The following is a 20,839-nucleotide window of genomic DNA, read 5'->3' as shown; positions in this document are numbered from 1 at the left end:
TTTCTTTTTTTATATTTTTATCTCTTTTTATTTTATGTAATCTTTAAGCCACCTGCCAACACAATATGGCATGCGATGCAGATTTCCATCAAATAATCTAATAAAAGATTTTTATTGATCAAAAGATTTATAAGTTTTTGGAGCAAATTAAACCGATGAAGATGAAAAACCCATGGACTTTATTTTATTTTTTTTGTTAGCCATGATTTGGTTGAATTTCATACTTGACTCCCCTTCAATGAACCCCAAAGTGCGATCCAAGTACTAGTGGCTATATATAGTTGCAAACAGGAGCCTGCCGGGTGTTCTTGAAAGTGATCCCAGTGAAAGCGGTTGGCTTAAAAAGAAAAGTATCTTATCTTATCTCATCTCATATAATTATTATAATTTTTTTAAATTTTTACACAAAATATAATAAACAATTCAACTTTTTTAAATTTAAAAACAAAACTAATATTAAAATATTATATTATAACAATATGTTATTAACTTTCAACAAAACATTTCATCTCATCTTAACTGTGTAATTAAATAAGTGGCTTTATCGGCAAAATTAGCAACAGAACTGAACGTTTTCTATGATATTTTCTTTTGAAATTATGAAATTGAAAAGTTTGAGGATGAAATTTTTATAAGGGGACATATATAGCATCCAATATTTTTTTTAAAATAAAATAAAATAAAAACCAACACTAGAACTTTACATCTATCAATTTAAATAGGTTAAGTTTTAAAAAATTTATCAATCCATCCTTATAAAATGTTTTCGTAAGGGAAAAAAAAAAAAAAACCATAATTGATCTATTGTTTGCTGGACAATGCAATATCAGAATAGTGTGATGAAGTGGGATGAGAAATTAGTAATATATAGTACAACTCTTTATAAAAAATCATGGATTTTCATAAAAGAATGAATCACACGTAAAATAGGTCGACGTGCTCATAAGATTACAGTATAGGAGTTGACATCGTGCTCTCTTCAAAAGGCAAAAACATGACAAAAGGTCTCAGCATATCATGAGCACTCCCAAATTCTGTTTCATTTTCCTAAACTAGTTTAAAATTTGAGTGTACATGCATTCCTGTTATGAACCTCCATGCAAAATCATGAACAGCAATACTAGTACAATGAAGTTCAAATGGCAGATATATATAATGGTCCATGTCCATTACGTTAACTGGTCTTTCGAAGCAGCTTTCTCGATTTTGAGGGAATATATATGCTCATCACAAGATATATATTGATAATCACGAATGTTGAAGCATGGGATTGAAATTATATGCTGATGATCACAATCTTTTCTACCACTTACCTACGGATCTAGGCCCTGTATTGATTGAACTAGCAGCACCAGCAATCTGGCATACATTACGTTTGTATCTCTTCTATCCTCCTAATGGCTTCCCCCATATCGATTCGTTGTTTTGGATTAGTTTCAATGCAAGTAACCCCAATATTGAGGAGTTGCACCATATGGTTGACTGAACTTGTATTGCTCACTATCTCCGGATCTAGCACTTCATGCACTCTTTTTTCAGACATTGCCATCAAAACCCATTGCACAACATCAGCACCACCCTTTCCATTGCTAACATAATGAGAGGGGAACTTCCCTGTAAGAATTTCAAGAATGATTATTCCAAGGCAATAGACATCAGACTTTGTAGAGACTCTTTGGAATTGTATGTAATCAGGGGATTTATAGGCAAACAATGCTTGGGCGGCGATGGGCGTAGCGGTTAGTGAATTAAAACCATAGTCATTTAGAAGTGGCTCATAATCATCTCGTAGAAAAACATTGCTAGACTTGAGATTCCCATGGGGCAAGTCATACGAAGGAAACACCGTGTGGAGGAAGCCCATTCCACGAGCAATGCCCTGGATAATCTTCAAACGCGTTGGCCAATTGAGGTCGGCGTGACTTGTTCCGCGATCACCTAAAGGATATATAATTAAGCATTAGAAATTCAAATGGAATGGATATATAAACCTCAAGGTTTAACACAATATAAAGTTTGGCAACTTTGGCTTATATAAAGGAAGCAGCTTCTTATTCAAATCTTCCCCCCTTTTTGGTATCATACTCGCACCTTGAAAAATAAGGATAAACTAAAACTTCCATAGAATATTAAATAGAAGATATTGGTAGTTGTAGCTCATACCGTGTAAGATATATAGCAAGCTGCCCTTAGGAATGAATTCGGACACCAACAGCTTCTCCTCTCTTCGAAAATGATAAGCTAGAGGAGTTAAGATATTCTGATGCCTTAGTCTTCCAAATCGTTTCATTTCAGCATCAAACCCTTCTCTTTGCAACATATTCACCTCTCTCATTCTCTTCACGACCACTGACAGCCCGTTGGCCATTACGGCCTTATACGCGGAACCCAAACCACCATTGCCGAGCACTTCTGCAGATGCCTTCATCAAATCAGGCAACCCAAATGTACCATTGTCAACATTCAGCATTATAAGATCAGTCATTCCATTATTTCCATGAGATGAACCTTTCTTCGTATCACCTTTACGGCTCGAGTAATCCCTTGCCCCACTGCGATTAGAACTTGGCATGCGCATCTCAACCATTTCAGCATTCGACGTTACTTCGCTACCTAAGACATCAAAGTCTTTGCCCTTTCTATCCTTTGCGTAAGTACCAAACGCAAAGAAGATGAAGAGAAATACTATAGTGCCAAGGAACAGAAGCACTAGCATGGTAGTGTTGCTGTGCTTGTTTTCATTTGTCGTCAACGTTCCGTTTTCTTTCTCTGTGCAAACCTTGTCCAATGGCTTCCCACAAAGTCCTTCGTTTCCTGCAAACGTATCCGCGGCAAAGATCGACAAGCTCTTAGGGATTTCACCTTCCAGCATGTTGTTTGACATATCAAGTTGTTTCAACGAGGATATATTAATAGGTGGTATACGACCTGTGAACTCATTCTTCTCAAGGTGGAGTTCTATGAGGTGGGATAGTTCTGTTACTGAATCAGGTATCGTTCCATTTAAGCGATTATAGGAAAGCCAGACTTTCTTCAATGAAGTAATATGGGAAAAGTAGTCTTTAGGAATATTACCAGAGAATTGATTGCCTGTTAATAAGAGAGATTTCAAAGCGCCAAGCCTGTGAAAGTCTGGAATTGGACCTGAAAAGGAGTTGTTCACAAAGCTGATAGTTCGAAGACCGTGAAGTTCAACTACAGCGTCAACGTCTATGTTTCCTCCGAGACCTAAGCCGGTGAGATGGAGGCCGGTGATTATTCCATCAAAGCAAATGACTCCCTCCCACTTGCCCGAGCATGGAGAGGAGTTCGGAACCCATGATCTTAGCGCGTCTCCATGGGTGAATGATTGCTTGAGTTTGAGGAGAGCCTCTATTTCCGAAACTGAAAGAGAGAGGGGAAGGAAGCAGAAGATGAAAAAGAGGAGAAACCGAACAGCGGCCATTGCTGAGCCGGTAATGGGACAACTCCGGAGAGGAATGAGCCGCTGTTCGGAGAGATTTTGTGGTTCTCTAAGCCTTTATTTTGTTTGCTTTTTTGGGTTTGGCAGGAGGGTCTCATGTTGGGGTCGTGGGGTGTATGTTTCTTTGAGAGAGAATTAGTGATGGAAGTGCCAGATTTACGTGAGTCTAAGAATAGGGCATTCGAAAATTTGGATAACAGACAAATGAGAAGAGGCATGTGGCCTGTGGGGTCGAGAGAGAGTGGGGGGTTGGGGGCGGGAGAGAGAGGTGTGCGCAACTTATGTTGACCAAGTCAGATTCATTCGAGGCATTTCGCGTTATATATTGAAGTGCAACATTAAACTCTCACTTCAGCAGTAAAACGATATGAATTATAAACAGTATCATGGAATTTTGTGTATCTACTCAATTAGACTGACCTTTGATTTGGATGGCAGTTTTTGATGATAACTACTGCAAGCCTTATTGTGATATCTTAGGACTTTTCACTCGGATTTCAGACCGGAAACCCCCGATCCAAATTTTAGTCCGGATATATCCGATTTTAGACTCAGACGGAAACCCAAGTGAATCTGGATTTCAAAATAATCCGGGTACCAGGTTGTACCCGAATTTTTATTTTATTTTTTTCCACCCCCTCCTCCCTCTTATAGAAGTCAATTTTTGAAGCATATTTTTTTAAAAATAAAAGCCTAGTATTTTTCTTCAAACATCTAATCTAATATTAATAAAAACCCATATTTATACAAAAATATTGCAAAGCATAATTGTGCTATATTTATTTTAAAAATTAAAAAATTATTGAAAATCAAATTTTTTTTATAAAAACCTATATTATGTGAAAAACTTTTCTAAATCACTAAAAAACATAATGCTAACATTTTCCATAATAATAAAAATATATAAAAACTAAAAACTAAAATGCATGCAAGCCAACTAAATATTACATTATTTTGTTATTTACACATTACATTACAAAATACAAAATATGAATTACAAAATCGTTAGCGTGGTCTTCTATCATGTTATATCAAACCTTCAACTAATCTCACACTAAGTAGCAACTTCAAGTAATCTATTAAAAGAGAGCCTGCAAAAAACAAAAATTTTGAATACTTAGAAAAGCTCAACAAAAGTATCATGTTTCTATAGGGAAAGGAAAGGGAATGGGAGGTGGGAGAGTTACTTTCTCTTCTCCCACCAAATTACACATTTAACACACTCACTGACACAAACCAGAAAACATTAAACAACCCACATCCACAAGACATACTGTTGTGTGTTGGGACACCACTAGTTTCCAAGACACGACAAAATCATTGTCAGCTTACAACAATGGAATTTTCATCCCTGGCCCATAGGATGAAGAAATCTCCATCCTCCATGCTTAGACACTTGATAATGATAAAAAAAACTGGTTCATGTCATGGCTTCAACACCAGTAAAAGCTCTCACAACTACTATTTATGACATGTAGGTCATAATTCATAATGGTGTTCATTAATCAATCGACACATCCAAATTGAACATATATCTGAGTGCATCTTGAAACATCAGTACAACCTAATAGTGCTACAGTACCCAACTAATCATAAGACAAATTATTCATAGAACTTAGCTCATAGCTATCAAGAGAGAAACAAGAAGTCCTACAAATGAATAATTCTCTGCAGCAACTATGATTCCACCTGTACTAGATGTCAAATATATCACTTGATATATTTTTATTTTGGTAAACAACTGTTCAAAGAATTGTACAATAGTTGTAATTTAGGAAATCTTACCTAATTAAATTTAAGTATAGCTAAGGTTTCTTTGAAAAAAATAGGTGCGCCAAGAAGGAGACAAAAATAGGACAAAGGACCTGATCAAATATGCACATGTTTGAGGACTATAGTTGCTTCCATTTGAAGGTGCTTCTTGAGTCAAGTTTTCTTCTAACCAGTCCTTTGAAGAAGTCAAAAGTGAAGCCACAAAATAAATAAAAGCATGATCTATAATCATATATATTTCTGTAACATGGATCAAGAACCATAGCATCTCAAGATAAAGCCACCAATTAAATTGCCAACTATTACGGGGTACTCTAGAGACATACTTCTTAAAATTCATATTAAGGGAATGTAATGGCTTAAGGAGACTAATACATACACATGCATATTTGTGTAAGGAAATATAAGCATAATTAGGCAACACTTGTAAATTATTTGCAAGAATAGAAAAGGTGTAATTAATACATTGCTTGAGGTGCTTTTTTACTTTTAAGGTTTTGGTATAAAAAAAATGTTTTAAAATAATCTCCTTTCTTCTTGAAAAAATATGTCCTCAAATTTGAGACCCACAATTAAGTAGGAGAGTGATAGCCATGCATGATATAAAGTGGATTTACAATACCATTTAATTTGCCCTTTCTCAACATTTATCGTTGTTATACACGCGTAAGTTCAATAAAAACTTAGGAAACAGAGTCAGCTAAGAAAACTAGAGCATTTGAAAGAATTTAGTTATTGCGTATAGCTCAATTGGGCTTATCATGGTTTTTTTTTTTTTTTTTTTTTTAAAGAAAAACATACTTTGTGCTTAAAAAAAGTTACAAACCAAGCACAAATTTTCTTTCCCCTCATTTTCCCAGTAACCAAACAGATAAACAAAAAACATAAGGGTAACGCAAATAATAGAAATTTTCTTTTAAAAATACCCACTACTAACAATACACTCTCAGAAATGAAAGGCCCAACAGACTCCAAAGATCAAAACCAAAAATGAAGGAACCCTAGATCTAGACATAAAACACAAAGAAATGAAAACAAAATAGACCCAAATCAACAAAGTAATAAAAAGAAAAAAAAAACCCTAAAAAACTGTTGGAGATCTGATATTGAACAGATGCTAGCATAGATCTGACCCTCAAAAACCCATAAACAAAAGTATACATGCAGTTTTCAACTACCTTTCACGAAATGAACATCTCGAGCAAGAGAAACGGTGAGCCCAGACAGGGTAGTATACCTGCAACCAAGGCTAAAACCCATTAAAAAAAAAAAATTACATGCTGATATGAAATACCTTACACAAAATGGCTATCTCAAGCATGCTGCATGGGTTGTTTCCAGACTGGTTTCAGGTAGGAGAGAGAGAGGTCAGAGCAAAGAGAGGTTTGCAGTCTGGGTTTGAGAGAGAGAGTGAGAGAGAGAGAGAGAGAGAGATGAGAGCTAGGGTTTGAAATGGGCGAGATAGAGATATGGCTTGAAGAGGGACCGAAGGCCTTTTTTTCATATATATAACCCGGGTACCGGGTTTTAAACCCAGAACCCGAGTTTCATAATCGTACCTGGACTAGATTGGTCCAGGTTTTATAATGCGAATTTTGGCCCAGATTTGATCCACGGCGAAACCCAGAACTAGAACCCGGTTATCCAGGTTATGAACCGAGTTGTATAAAAATCCGGCCTGAATGAACAACCCTAGATACCCCATATGATAAGAATAATGATAGGTAGTATATAAAATTTCACATTATTTGAGAAGAAAAAATTCTAGCTCTTTATAAGATTCTAATGGAGCTCCAATTATATTATTGACTAGTCATTCTGGAGTATAGGTCATATGGTTTGGATCTTCCATTGGGACATTACAAATGGTATAAGAGTCTATCCCAACCAGAAATGTGGGATTTAAGCTGTGCCGCCTATCACGGATAGGTCCAACAAGGACTTTGTAAATTTAAGGGGGGAGATTGTAATACCCCTTATAATAAGGATAAGAGTAGGGGGTGTATAGGAATCTGGGAAGTAGAAGTTCATACTCTTTATACGGTTCCAATAGGGCTCCAATGGTATCATTGACTAGTCCTTTTGAGTCATATAGTTTGGGCCTTTCATTGGAACATTACAATTATGTTAACCTATAGGTGGATGGTTAAATATAAAGAAATATATATGCGTGATGTGAGCTCTAATAAATTTAGATAAATGATAGTTATCATCTTAATTATGCAAGTCTTGTATATTCTTTTTTAAAAAATACATAAATATGAGACTTACATAAAAATTAATTTTTTAATAGTAGGCTTCACTTTTTTAAAGAGAATATGCAAAGCTTACACATCTTAAGACTGTATATAGCATTATTATTCTTATGATGGTTAGTTTTTGTGATGACCCGCTTTTACGTGTATTTTCACTGAAGGGTTGTTTTTAATTTAATTAATATATTAGTTTATTTATTTTAAATTAATGTGTTTTAATTGGTTTTTAATTTATTTGAGGTGGTGTTTAATTTATTTTAGTCGTTTTATGGTTTTTAATATCGTTTTCGGCGGATCTGTTTTTGGTTTCCAGAGTGAGGATTGGACCTCATTTCATTTTTTTTCTCTTTTTCTTTTCCCTTTTCTTTTCTTTCTTTTTCTTTCTGTTTCCTTCTTTTTCTTCCTCCTCTCCCGTGTACGCAGCAGCCCCTTTTTTTTTTTCCTTCCGTTGCCGCCTGTTTGTCAGCCCAGTTCTCCGCCGTCCGGGAACCTTTTAGTGCACCGTCACCACCATTCTCTTCCCCTTCCACCAGAGATCATCTCCACCAATTTTTAGAGCCATCGGACCAGCCGTTAGCCTTCAAGAGCCGCCGGAAGTCGCTGCACCTGATCTGTTTTTGCCCCTGTCGCCGGTTGCTTTCGCAGCCCAGAACCGCTGCTCGCCGGTGGCGTGGCCTACACCACCCACCTAGTTTTCTTCCCCTCTCACCGGTGAACATCCCCACCAAGTTTCACCTCCATCCGAGCCACCGTTAGCCGCCACGAGCTCCTCCAAGCCATATGGTTTTTCACCGTTTTCGGCTCCGTCGCGCCACCTCCGGCCACCATCTCTTCACAGCTTCTTCCCCTACCTCTTGCTGACCTAAACCACCCATTTCCAGCCTCGATCCGTTGCCGGAGCAGCTCCCACGAGCTCAACTCTGTTCAGCCCCTTTTTGGCCTTCGACCGCCATTTCCACCACCACCCACAACCAAAACTCATTTCCCTTAGCTTCATAAATATCTCAAGGTCATTCCCTATCAATCCCGAGCCTTGGTTTGTCCTCGTTCAAAAAGTGGGTATTTTACAACCCACAGCCACAGTGAATTTTCACTGTTACGTTACTTTCCTTCCGCTGTTTGCAACGCCGCCAGCTTTCTAAAAATACCGTATAGCGCTGTAAGTATTTTTCAAACCCTACTTTTAGATTTAAATATATTTTTCTCTTTCAATAAATTATTGTTGTTGGTTGGCTGATTCTGGACTGAGTCCGAGGAGTTCGGGGGTCGGATGAATTGAGGATGGAGTGCTTGGTTTTGGTTGTTTGTGATTGCTTGATTTTATTTGAACCATGAGGCGTGAGTTGCATTTTGGGTATATGTGCATTTTATTTATTTGAGAAAATCTCGTTTTATTGGCGTAAATGGTTTTTGGGTGCGTGTGTTACACGAGCCCAAGCTGGGATGGGTTATTATCTCGGTGGATCTCCTCTGGTCACTCGGGAGTGGATAAAACTGAGTGACATCCCCTGCGACGACCGAATCGCACGATACGGTAACGTTGTCGTGTCGACTCCGTGGTCCCTAGAGTGGCGGGGACTAGAGGATGGCCTGGCCAGGTACGCGCGGGGTGCGAGTCTGGGCATCGCTCGTTTAGGTGTCACATGCGTAGTCGTTACCTACGGTGTGGCATAGAGCCAGGGTGTGCGGGTGAGCCCTAGGGGAGATCATGGTGCATGCATAACCGGATTGTTTTTATGGTTTTCGGATGTGGGCCATTTTCTAGGAAAATGGCGATGTTGGTTTTCGAGGCTTTTGATCCATTTTCTAGGAAAATGGTGGTTTGGGCCATTATCTGGGATAATGGCGAGGCTTGGTTTTAAGGATATGTTTTTGTGGGCCAAATGGGTTTTTGGCGTGCGTGAAAAAAAATCATATTTTATGGCGCATATGCATTGGGTTTTATTTCATGCATATTGTTTGAGTTTTATATGTTTTTATCTAGTGGTGTTTGGAGTTTACTTACCTGCGACACCATTTTTGGTACCGTAGATTTTGGTGCAGAGATCGAGGATGAGGAGGAGGAGGCTGAACCCGAGGATGCGGCTCCGCCGGGGTGCTGATGTCATGTTTTGTATTTAGTTTAAAATTATATTTGGGTCTTGTAATATTTATTTATGTATGTTTTGAATAGCTTTGTATTAAACAAGAAAAATTCTGGTACTTAGTTATTGACTTGCTTTTCGCTGCGTATTTCTCGTGCACATTCGTCACTTTTTCACACACTTGGCACACGTCGATAGGATGATGACCCGTGATGTCATCATCCGGACATCTCGATTTTCCCATGTTCGTGCGTGGGGATTTGGGGGCGTCACAGGTGGTATCAGAGCGGTTTGGCTCTGGGTAAAACCACATGTCCCGTAGGTAGTACCAGAATGCTTTTAAAGTTGTGTTTTAAAATTTATGTTAAGTAAAGTTATTTAAATTGTTTTATTTGTTTTATTTGTTTGAACTTGTTTGTTTGTTTTTATTTATTTAGTTATGTTTTTGCAAATTGGTTTCTTTTGTTTTGTGTGATGTGGTGTTGGTCTTTGGTTCTATTTTTGTTTGTTGTTGGTTTTATTTGTTTTTGTTTTCTGAAAGGGGGTCAAAGGTTGTGGTGGCAGGAAAATGGGGAGGCCAAAGAAATCTACTCAGGAGTCACGGGACAATACATCAAGAGATGACTCCATAGCCCAAGCCATACAGCAGATGACAGAGTTTATGCAGCAAAATTTTAGGCCACAACAGACAGGGCCTTGGCCACAACCAGGGGGGCCTTGGCCACAACCAGGGGGACCTTGGCCACAACAAGGGGGTCCCTGGCCATCACAAGGAGGGCCTTGTCCGCAACAAGAAGGACTTTGGCCGCAACCAGGAGGTCCTTGGCCATATCAGGGAGGGGCCTTGGCTTTACCCGGGAGGATCTAGCAGCATGGTGCAAGCCGGATGCACCTATGAGCGTTTTCTGGCGCATAGGACCCCATACTTCACTGGAGAAGAGGACCCGCTTCAAGCTGGAAAGTGGATCAAGGATCTGGAAAGAACTTTTGAGGTGTGTGGTTGCACCGAGACGCAACAGGTACTCTACGCCAGCTATCTGTTGCAAGGCACCGCTTTTGATTGGTGGGATACTAAGAGGGTGATGCTAGAAGCAGAGTTGGGTTCATTCGCCGCTGTAACCTGGCAACGCTTCAAAAAAGAATTTAATGACCGCTTCTTTCCCGCATCGGTAAGGAAGCAAAAGGCAAGAGAGTTCTCAAATTTCGTTCAAGGAGGCATGACAGTGGAACAGTATGCCCGAAGGTTTATAGAACTTGGGCGATTTGCTCCCCACCTTATCACCACAGAGGACATGCGAGCTGATCGTTTTCAGGAGGGACTACGCCCTGATATACGCCGTATGGTGGTCAGCCATCGGATATCCACTTTTCAGGAAGTAGTGGATGTGACCACCCTTGTGGAGCGAGAAAATAATCTGAGTATGGGCTCCCCTCCGGGTCATAAAAGGCGGAGTTTTTCTGGTGAAGGAAGCAGCTCGGGTTCGCCTCAGAAATTTGTTCAGCAGACCGGAACTTGACCGCAAGCATCCTCAGGTGTTCGCATGGGAGGATGTGTGCCTGTTTGCGGAGTTTGTAATAGAGCCCATGTGGGTGAGTGCCCTTCTGGTAGGGCTCGTTGTTATAATTGTGGCCAGCAGGGTCACTTTGCCCGAGAATGTCCAAGAACAGCTCAAGGAAGCCGTGGAGGTAGACGCGGTGGAAGAACAAATCCAAGGCAAGCAGTGCAAGCCCGGGTTTATGTTGTCACACCCGGAGATGTGGATGATGAGGCGCCAGTGACCCATGATGCTGGAGTAATTACAGGGAGAGTCCGTTTGTATGAGATTTATGCTTGCACTTTGTTTGATTTCGGTGCTTCACAGTCATTTGTATCTTCCACGTTTGCGCGGATGTGTAATTTGGTCACGGAACCTTTGACAAAGTCATTGGTGGTGGCTTTACCCGATGGTGAAATGGTATGGTGCTCCAAGGTTGCGTTGGGATGCCCGTTAAATTTTGATGGAAGGTTCTTGGATGCTGATTTGGTTGTGTTTAAGCTGTTGGGTTTTGATATCATTCTCGGGATGGATTGGCTATACTAATATTTTGCGAGTATTAATTGCAGAAGTCGGGTAATTACCTTTCAGCTTCCAAATGGTGATTTTCTGGAATTTGCAGGGAGTAAGTTAAAAGAAAAACCGGTAATTATATCGACAATTCAAACAAGAAGAGAGATTGCATGGGGAGCGGATGCATTCTTAGTTCAGATGGTGTCCACGCCGTCCGAGGAGAAGTCTTTGGTAGACATTCCAGTTGTGGAAGAATTTCTCGATGTGTTTGTGGATGACTTGCCCAGACTACCCCCTGTTCGGGAAATGAAGTTTGTTATAGACTTGGAACCTGGAGCGGCTCCTGTACATAAAGCTCCTTATCGCATGGCACCGGCTGAATTAAAAGAGCTGAAGACTTAGTTGCAAGAGCTGGTAGATAAGGGATTTATTCAGCCTAGTACTTCGCCATGGGGTGCGCCAGTGTTGTTCGTTAAAAAGAAAGATGGAACCCTCCACATGTGCATAGATTATCGGGAATTAAACAAGGTGACCATCAAAAATAAATATCCTCTCCCGCGGATCGACGATTTATTTGATCAGCTTCAAGGAGCAGCCGTGTTCTCGAAGATTGATTTGAAGTCGGGATACTACCAGCTGAGGATCACAGACAAGGATGTGCCTAAAACTGCTTTCAGGTCGAGGTACAGGCATTATGAATTTAAGGTGATGCCGTTTGGGTTAGCTAATGCCCCTGCCGCTTTCATGGATTTGATGAATCGAGTATTTCGACCTTATCTGGATTCCTCTGTGGTAGTGTTTATTGACGATATTTTGATTTATTCCCGAGATGTTGAAGAACATGTGTATCATCTTCGTCTGGTACTTGGGAAATTGAGAGAACACCAACTATATGCCAAGCTTAGCAAGTGTGAGTTCTGGTTGGAGGAAGTCAGATTTCTTGGGCATGTGATTTCCCGAGACGGAGTGGCTGTTGATCCTAGTAAGGTGGAAGCCATTTTGTCATGGCCGCGTCCGACTATAGTGCGTGAGATCTGGAGTTTCTTGGGGCTTGCTGGTTATTACCGAAGATTTGTGGAGGGATTTGCTAGCCTATTCGGACCTCTCACATCTCTGACTTGGAAGAATACAGAATTTGTTTGGTCAGATAAGTGTGAGAGAAGCTTCCAAGAATTAAAGAACAGGTTGACGACGGCACCAGTGGTTGCTTTGTGGGATGAGAAGGCTCCTTATTGAGAGTTCGCAGCAAGAAGAGATTTTATCTTCAGTTCTTGATATTCGGGTAACTGATTTTGAAGAATTGAAGACTCTTCAAAGGAAGGATCCAAAGCTGCTGAATATTAGAAAAAGAGTCAAAAAATCTCGAGGGCCGTTGCATTATAGGATGGATAAAGATGGGATAATTCGGTTCCGAGATCGCAGAGTGGTCCCCAAGGATTCAGAATTCAAGGAGTGGATCATGGCAGAAGCTCATGCGGCCCCTTATTCAGTTCATCCCGGCAGTACAAAGATGTACCAGGACTTGAAGAAAAATTACTGGTGGGATGGAATGAAGAGGGATATTGCCTTATATGTTGAGAAATGTCACACATGCCGTCAAGTGAAGGCCTAGCATCAAAGACCCGCTGGTATGCTCCAACCCCTCCCTATTCCTGAGTGGAAATGGGATGACATCACGATGGATTTTGTAGTGGGTTTGCCGAGAACGCCTAGTGGGAAAAATTCTGTTTGGGTGATTGTTGACCGGTTAAAGAAGAGTGCTCATTTCCTGCCTGTTAATAACACCGACTCCTTGGATAAGTTGACACGCTTGTACGTGAAAGAAATAGTGCGGCTGCACGGCATACCAAAGAGTATAGTATCGGATCGAGACCCAAGGTTCACGTCGCAGTTCTGGAAGAGTTTGCAGGCAGCTTTGGGTACTAAGTTGAAGTTCAGTACTGCTTACCACCCACAGACAGACTACCAATCGGAACGCACCATTCAGACCCTTGAAGACATATTGCGAGCGTGTGTCATGGAATTTCAAGGGAGTTGGGAAAACCATTTGCCACTCATAGAGTTTGCATATAATAACAGCTTCCATGCGACCATTCAGATGGCCCCCTATGAAGCTCTTTATGGGAGGAAGTGCAGATCGCCCTTGTGTTGGGATGAAGTCGGGGAGAGTAAGATTATTGGACCCGAAATAATTTAAGAGATGCAAAGCCAAGTCCGAATCATCAGAGATAAAATGGCGGCAGCTCAGAGTCGCCAAAAAAGCTATGCTGATACCAGGAGGAGAGAGTTATCTTTTGAAGTTGGTGATTGGGTTTATCTCAAAGTCTCTCCCATGAGAGGTGTTAAACGTTTTGGTAAAAAGAGGAAACTGGATCCGAGGTATGTCGGCCCTTTTCAGATTCTGGAGAAGGTAGGGTCCGTCGCCTATAGAGTTGCTTTGCCAGAGTATTTTGGGGATATTCATGATGTCTTCCATGTATCGTCCTTGAAGAAGAGCTTTGGACAGCAAGAGCCACGCTTCGTCGACCCAGAGGGTATTCAGTTGCAACCGGATCTCACTTATAAGGTTGTTCCGTCGCAGATCATAGATTGGAAGAAGCAACAGTTGAGGTCCAAAACGATACCTTTGGTTAAGGTGGCATGGGGAGATCTGTTAGCTCAAGACTTCTCTTGGGAGCGAGTAGCGGACATGAGGGAACAATACCCGTACTTGTTTGAGTAATGAAGGTACGTATCTTGATCTTGGTCACAGATGGTTTATGTGATTTTATGTGGCTTGATTTAAGTTAGTAGTTGATCTTGCAAATTTCGAGGACGAAATTTGTTTTAAGGGGGGAGGATGTGATGACCCGCTTTTACGTGTATTTTCACTGAAGGGTTGTTTTTAATTTAATTAATATATTAGTTTATTTATTTTAAATTAATGTGTTTTAATTGGTTTTTAATTTCTTTGAGGTGGTGTTTAATTTATTTTAGTCGTTTTACAATTTTTAATATCGTTTTCGGCGGATCTATTTTTGGTTTCCAGAGTGAGGATTGGACCTCATTTCTTTTGTTTTCTATTTTTCTTTTCCCTTTTCTTTTCTTTCTTTTTCTTTCTTTTTCCTTCTTTTTCTTCCTTTTCTTTTTCTTTCTTCCTCCTCTCCCGCGTACGCAGCAGCCCCTTTTTTTTTTTTTTCCTTCCGTCGCCGCCTGTTTGTCAACCCAGTTCTCCGCCGTCCGGCCACCTTTTAGTGCACCGTCACCACCATTCTCTTCCCCTTCCACCAGAGATCATCTCTACCAATTTTTAGAGCCATCGGACTAGCCGTTAGCCTTCGAGAGCCGCCGGAAGTCGCTGCACCTGCTCTGTTTTTGCCCCTGTCGCCGGTTGCTTTCGCAGCCCAGAACTGCCACTCGCTGGCGGCGTGGCCTACACCACCCAGCTAGTTTTATTCCCCTCTCACCGGTGAACATCCCCACCAAGTTTCACCTCCATCCGAGCCACCGTTAGCCGCCACGAGCTCCTCCAAGCCATACGGTTTTTCACCGTTTCCGGAGCCGTCGCACCACCTCCGGCCACCATCTCTTCACAGCTTCTTCCCCTACCTCTTGCTGACCTAAACCACCCATTTCCGGCCTCGATCCGTTGCCGGAGCAGCTCCCACGAGCTCAACTCTGTTCAGCCCCTTTTTGGCCTTCGACTGCTATTTCCACCACCACCCACGGCCAAAACTCATTTCCCTTAGCTTCATAAATATCTCAAGGCCATTCCCTATCAATCCCGAGCCTTGGTTTGTCCTCGTTCAAAAAGTGGGTATTTTACAACCCACGGCCACAATGAATTTTCACTGTTACGTTGCTTTCCTTCCGCTGTTTGCAACGCCGCAAGCTTTCTAAAAATACCATATAGTGCTGTAAGTATTTTCCAAACCCTACTTTTAGATTTAAATATATTTTGCTATTTCAATAAATTATTGTTGTTGGTTGGCTGATTCCGGACTGAGTCCGAGGAGTTCGGGGGTCGGATGGATTGAGGACAGAGTGCTTGGTTTTGGTTGTTTGTGATTGCTTGATTTTATTTGAGCCATGAGGCGTGAGTTTCATTTTGGGTATATGTGCATTATATTTATTTGAGAAAATCTCGTTTTATTGGCGTAAATGGTTTTTGGGTGCGTGTGTTACACGAGCCCAAGCTGGGATGGGTTATTATCTCGGTAGAGCTCCTCTGGTCACTCGGGAGTGGATAAAACTGAGTGATGTCCCCTGAGTTGTCGAGAGAGATGACAGGAGCGACGACCGGATCGCACGATACGGTAACGCTGTCGTGTCGACTCCGTGGTCCCTAGAGTGGCGGGGACTAGAGGATGGCCTGGCCAGGTACGCGCGGGGCGCGAGTATGGGCATCGCTCGTTTAGGTGTCACATGCGTAGTCGTTACCTACGGTGTGGCATAGAGCCAGGGTGTGCGGGTGATCCCTAGGGGAGATCATGGTGCATACATAACCGGATTGTTTTTATGGTTTTCGGATATGGGCCATTTTCTGGGAAAATGGCAATGTTGGTTTTCGAGACTTTTGATCCATTTTCTGGGAAAATGGTGGTTTGGGCCATTATCTAGGATAATGGCAAGGCTTGGTTTTAAGGATATGTTTTTGTGGGCCAAATGGGTTTTTGGCGTGCGTGAAAAAAAATCATATTTTATGGCGCATATGCGTTGGGTTTTATTTCATGCATATTGTTTGAGTTTTATATGTTTTTATCTAGTGGTGTTTGGAGTTTACTTACCTGCGGCACCATTTTTGGTACCGTAGATTTTGGTGCAGAGATCGAGGATGAGGAGGAGGAGGCTGAGCCCGAGGATGCGGCTCCGCCGGGGTGCTGATGTCATGTTTTGTATTTAGTTTAAAATTATATTTGGGTCTTGTAATATTTATTTATGTATGTTTTGAATAGCTTTGTATTAAAAAAGAAAAATTCTAGTACTTAGTTATTGACTTGCTTTTCGCTGCGTATTTCTCGTGCACATTCGTCGCTTTTTCACACACTTGGCACACGTCGATAGGATGATGACCCGTGATGTCATCATCCGGACGTCTCGATTTTCCCGTGTTCGTGCGTGGGGATTTTGGGGCGTCACAGTTTTTGTCATCAATTAATCAAAATGTCCAAAGGTAAAAATATATATACTTGAATGCCATTCTTCAAACATGAGAAATAAAGATGTTCAAACATACAAGAATGACGTTCAATATACTTTTCATTTCAAGAACAATATTACATCTAAATGTCAGCCTTTAGGTTCAAATACTAAAGACATATAAAGTTAGAATGTTATTTCCATGTATACATATTGGCATGTAAACATTGGTATTTGAAAGTTTATACAAGTGTTGCATTCAAATTACTATCAATATTGCATTTTAATTTAAATATTCTAACTAATAAATGTGAGTTTCCTCACGTTCAAACATTATCACTCTGGTAACAAACACATTCAAATGCATTCACTATAACACAATTTGTCTTTTGTGACAGGGGAAATCGTCACAAAAAATTACCAAAATGTCACTAAAAGAATTTAGTGATGGTTTGAAACTGTCACCACGACCGTCACCTAATTTGCATAACAGAAAATAATTGGTGATAGTTTATTGTTGAACCGTCACTAAAACAATATTTTAGTGATGGTTGGAGGTGTTCTGTTTGGTGTAACATTCGAACGTGTCATTTTTGTGATGGTTAAAATCTGTCACAGAAAGTAACTCTCTAACGTCCAACAAAACGTTCGAATGTCAACCCGACCGATTGACATTCAAGCAACAGAAGTTGATGTTCATTGATTATGGTTCATTGATGTTTATACGTCCGAACATTAACTACATTATACGCTCAAATGTCTGTTCAAACGTTAACGAAGCATTGTTCGAATGTAATGGGTATAATATAAGATGTTAGTTCGAATGTTAACAGGTAAGCGTTCAAATGCAATAGGTACGTGCGGAGTTTTGTTTGAATGTTAATCTATTAAACATTCGAACGTTTTGTTTGTTTGAGGGTGACTACGTTCAAACGTTATGTTATAAGTTTGTGTAATTACGTTTGAATGTTAGTTCGAATGTGAACCAATGTTTGAATGTTTCTTATTTACATTCAAACATACAGAGAAAAAATACTAATTTCTAAAATTAAAGAACATACAAATTGTATCATCTTACACCATTAATTTAACAACGAACAATGTCTTATAGAGTTTCAAAATTAGATATTAAAAGTTATATACAATGATAAATTGATAACATTCATTTCTTCATCTTTCCTCACCCACCGCGATTTTGCTGCAGTTACATAACAAGATCCATCTACACCATCATCTCCCACTATACTTGCTCTTAGACTTCACTTCACATTATTTCCTTTTGGTCTCTTTGTTACTCCTGCTAACGTGCTCTAAATCAAACTGGCACTCCAAATGACACTTCATCGCTTACTATCTCGACTTCATATAGTCATTTTCTTGCCATGCTGCTTCTAAATCTTTGGTAAGATTATTAATTTGTAAAGTCAATGAGGTCGTGGAGGATGAATCGGGATGCTTGAAAGAACATCCCAAATCTCTTACCATACTAGACTTGGTCCCGAGCAGTTGCGTGAATATGTCTATGTTATTAGGAGAGGATATCTTAGAAGCTGACTGCATCTCCATCATTTTTTTCTATAATTAGAAAGAAAACACATAATAAGTAACGTATTAAAAGAAATACAAATCAAAAATAAATTATTCACATGTTGCATAATTTATTTAACAAAATTAACACTATTTACATAATTATCTGCAACGGCAGGATCCATCCACTCACTACGCTCTTTAGTATGAGCAGCACCACAGACATGAATGAGGGAAAAACTTTTAGGATCATCACGATCCTAAGAAAGCCACATTAGCAATTTTAAAAGATAATTTTAGTACTTAAATAAAAGAATATCAGAAAAATAAATGATTTTATATAAGTTATTAATTACTATTTTCTCAACAAGATGGTGGAATGACCTTGAACCGGCACGATGGTGGACAATTAGAGCAAATCTATTATGTGTATTTGTAGAACTTAAGTGCTACAAAATTAATTAAGAATGTTAATTGTAATATATATGCATATAATATATAGAAAACATATAAATGTAAATAATTAAAGGATATAAATATAGAATAACTAATCATCTGGACTCGTGAAAAGATCACAACACTTCTTTCAGTCATCTAACTTCATCTTTTAGGAAGGGGACTACACTACCTCTTCCAACATTTCAAACTTTTTGAAGTGGTCATGACATCGTCCCTTGTGATATTGGAATATTGTAGCCATATTAACTCATTCACAGTTCTCAAATCCTTGCTATGGCTAAAATTGAGATCGAATTCATCCTAATAAGTGAATTATGTCAAAAAATGATATACTAATTTAGGTGAAAAAATATACTCTCAAAATAAACTCACCAGCACACGACTTCGAATGTGCTCCTTAATCTCATTCGGAACGTCTCACTATGATTGCATATAAAATGAAGCATAAGCTCAGACTACTGTGCCAATATAGGAGGAAAGCATTACTGCACTATCACCCGCTCTCCTAGTGGAGTTATCAAGAATGGTGACATTAATTTTTCCGTGCCTTCCATTTTTCTCAAGAAAGATGCCACGTGTATAGCCACGCCGCGACGAGTGAATGCATCAACTAATAGATAATAGTATAATTATAGTTATAATTATATAGTTATTGAGAATATTAAAATGTAATTAATTATCAACTACATTTTCTTACTGGTAGGTGTCGATTGGCTACCTGTCTCTTGCATGTTAACTTCTTCAGTAGTGGATTCCTCGGGTAGGGAGTCCTCAACGGGTTCAGGACTTGGTGGAGGAGGCACATTCTTTATTCTCGTTTTGGCGACATCCTTGAAAATGATTAATATGATAGAGAAAATTAATTAAAAGAAACTATGAAAAGTATATATTGTATAGTCTCCTATATGAATAAAGTATTTAGTACTTTTATTCTTCATCTTCGGATGTATTTTCTATTCTTGTTTCATAATCTCTCTCAATAACATTTTCGTCATCATCATTAACCTCTTCTTCATCCTCCTTATCCATTTTCTCCCCGTAATATTCTTTGTCTTCTTCTTCTTCCTCACTTACTTTAATTGAATGATCATTTAAGACTAATGGGTCGAGATGGACAAGTGGGATGTCATCTCTACATAAGGGGAGTAACTTGAGTGCATGGAGGTCAACAAGCAAGTTAATACCCTCTCTATCTTCTTGGTAGGCCTCTACAATTGTGTCATCTTCATCTATTCTATTCTCGAGCTCTGCACTCGTTCTTGCTTCATATATTTCAAGAAAAAAAAAATTTCTATGACTTGCCAAGTTATCTCTCCACTATCTTCATTAGAGCCTTTTATTGGATTAATCAAGTAATAAACTTGGGTAACTTGACAAGCCAATACGAGTGGATCATCTTCGTACCATTTAGATGTAGTATTGATATTCGTAAAGTGATTGTCCCTATGTATCGAAACCCAACCACTGCCTAGTTCTCACCAATCACATTTAAAGACACATGTTACATACCCACCTAGATATTTCAATTCGATAATATCACATATGACACCATAATAGTTAATATCATTTGTTCCATAACTCACCTCGACCACACACCACAGTTTTGCATCTTTCTATTATGTTCACGGTCTAGAGTATGGAATCTATAACCTCAAACTATGCATGCAGTGTATCGAAGAGCTCTGTTTAAGGGACTATAGGTCAATGCATGCAATTCAAGAGAAACTGATCCGGGATCATAAGTACGTTGTTCCAAAATCTAACAATTGAAATAGGTTATACTTATTAAAAGTTAACAAGAATTAAAGGTTGCAGAATCTAACATATATGTAATTTTAGTTCATACACGTTGTTCAAACCATCTGAAAAATTCTTCTTCATATCTTGCCTCTATATTCTTTACGCTTTATATCCTAAGTTTGTCCATGTGCTCATCGTATGCTGATGCAAAAGAATATTATTTTGAGCACAAAAGTTATAGTAAAATATTTTTAACTAGAATTATTCAAAGCATGCAATGACATATCTGAGATAGTTATCAATCTCCCGACAATTATTCAACACGTACCATAAAACTTTATCCAACTCTCCATAAATCATAACCCATTTGTG

The 20,839-nt window shown here is 39.5% G+C and overlaps 1 protein-coding gene across 1 annotated transcript; it reads right to left on the bottom strand.

The window, feature by feature from the left end:
- Positions 1-1,221: 1,221 nt before the first annotated feature.
- Positions 1,222-3,553, bottom strand: LOC122308058 (pollen receptor-like kinase 3). Its single transcript, XM_043121216.1, has 2 exons — positions 2,164-3,553; positions 1,222-1,938 (listed from the first exon to the last, which is right to left on the bottom strand). The coding sequence occupies exons 1-2, from the start codon at positions 3,443-3,445 to the stop codon at positions 1,370-1,372; spliced, it is 1,851 nt and encodes a 616-aa protein (XP_042977150.1). The 5' UTR covers positions 3,446-3,553; the 3' UTR covers positions 1,222-1,369.
- Between the last annotated feature and the right edge of the window lie 17,286 nt (positions 3,554-20,839).

Source organism: Carya illinoinensis, chromosome 4 (assembly GCF_018687715.1).
Source record: "Carya illinoinensis cultivar Pawnee chromosome 4, C.illinoinensisPawnee_v1, whole genome shotgun sequence".
NCBI lineage: Eukaryota > Viridiplantae > Streptophyta > Magnoliopsida > Fagales > Juglandaceae > Carya > Carya illinoinensis.
Note: the sequence above shows the minus strand (reverse complement) of the source record. Positions and strands in the feature narration are given on the sequence as shown.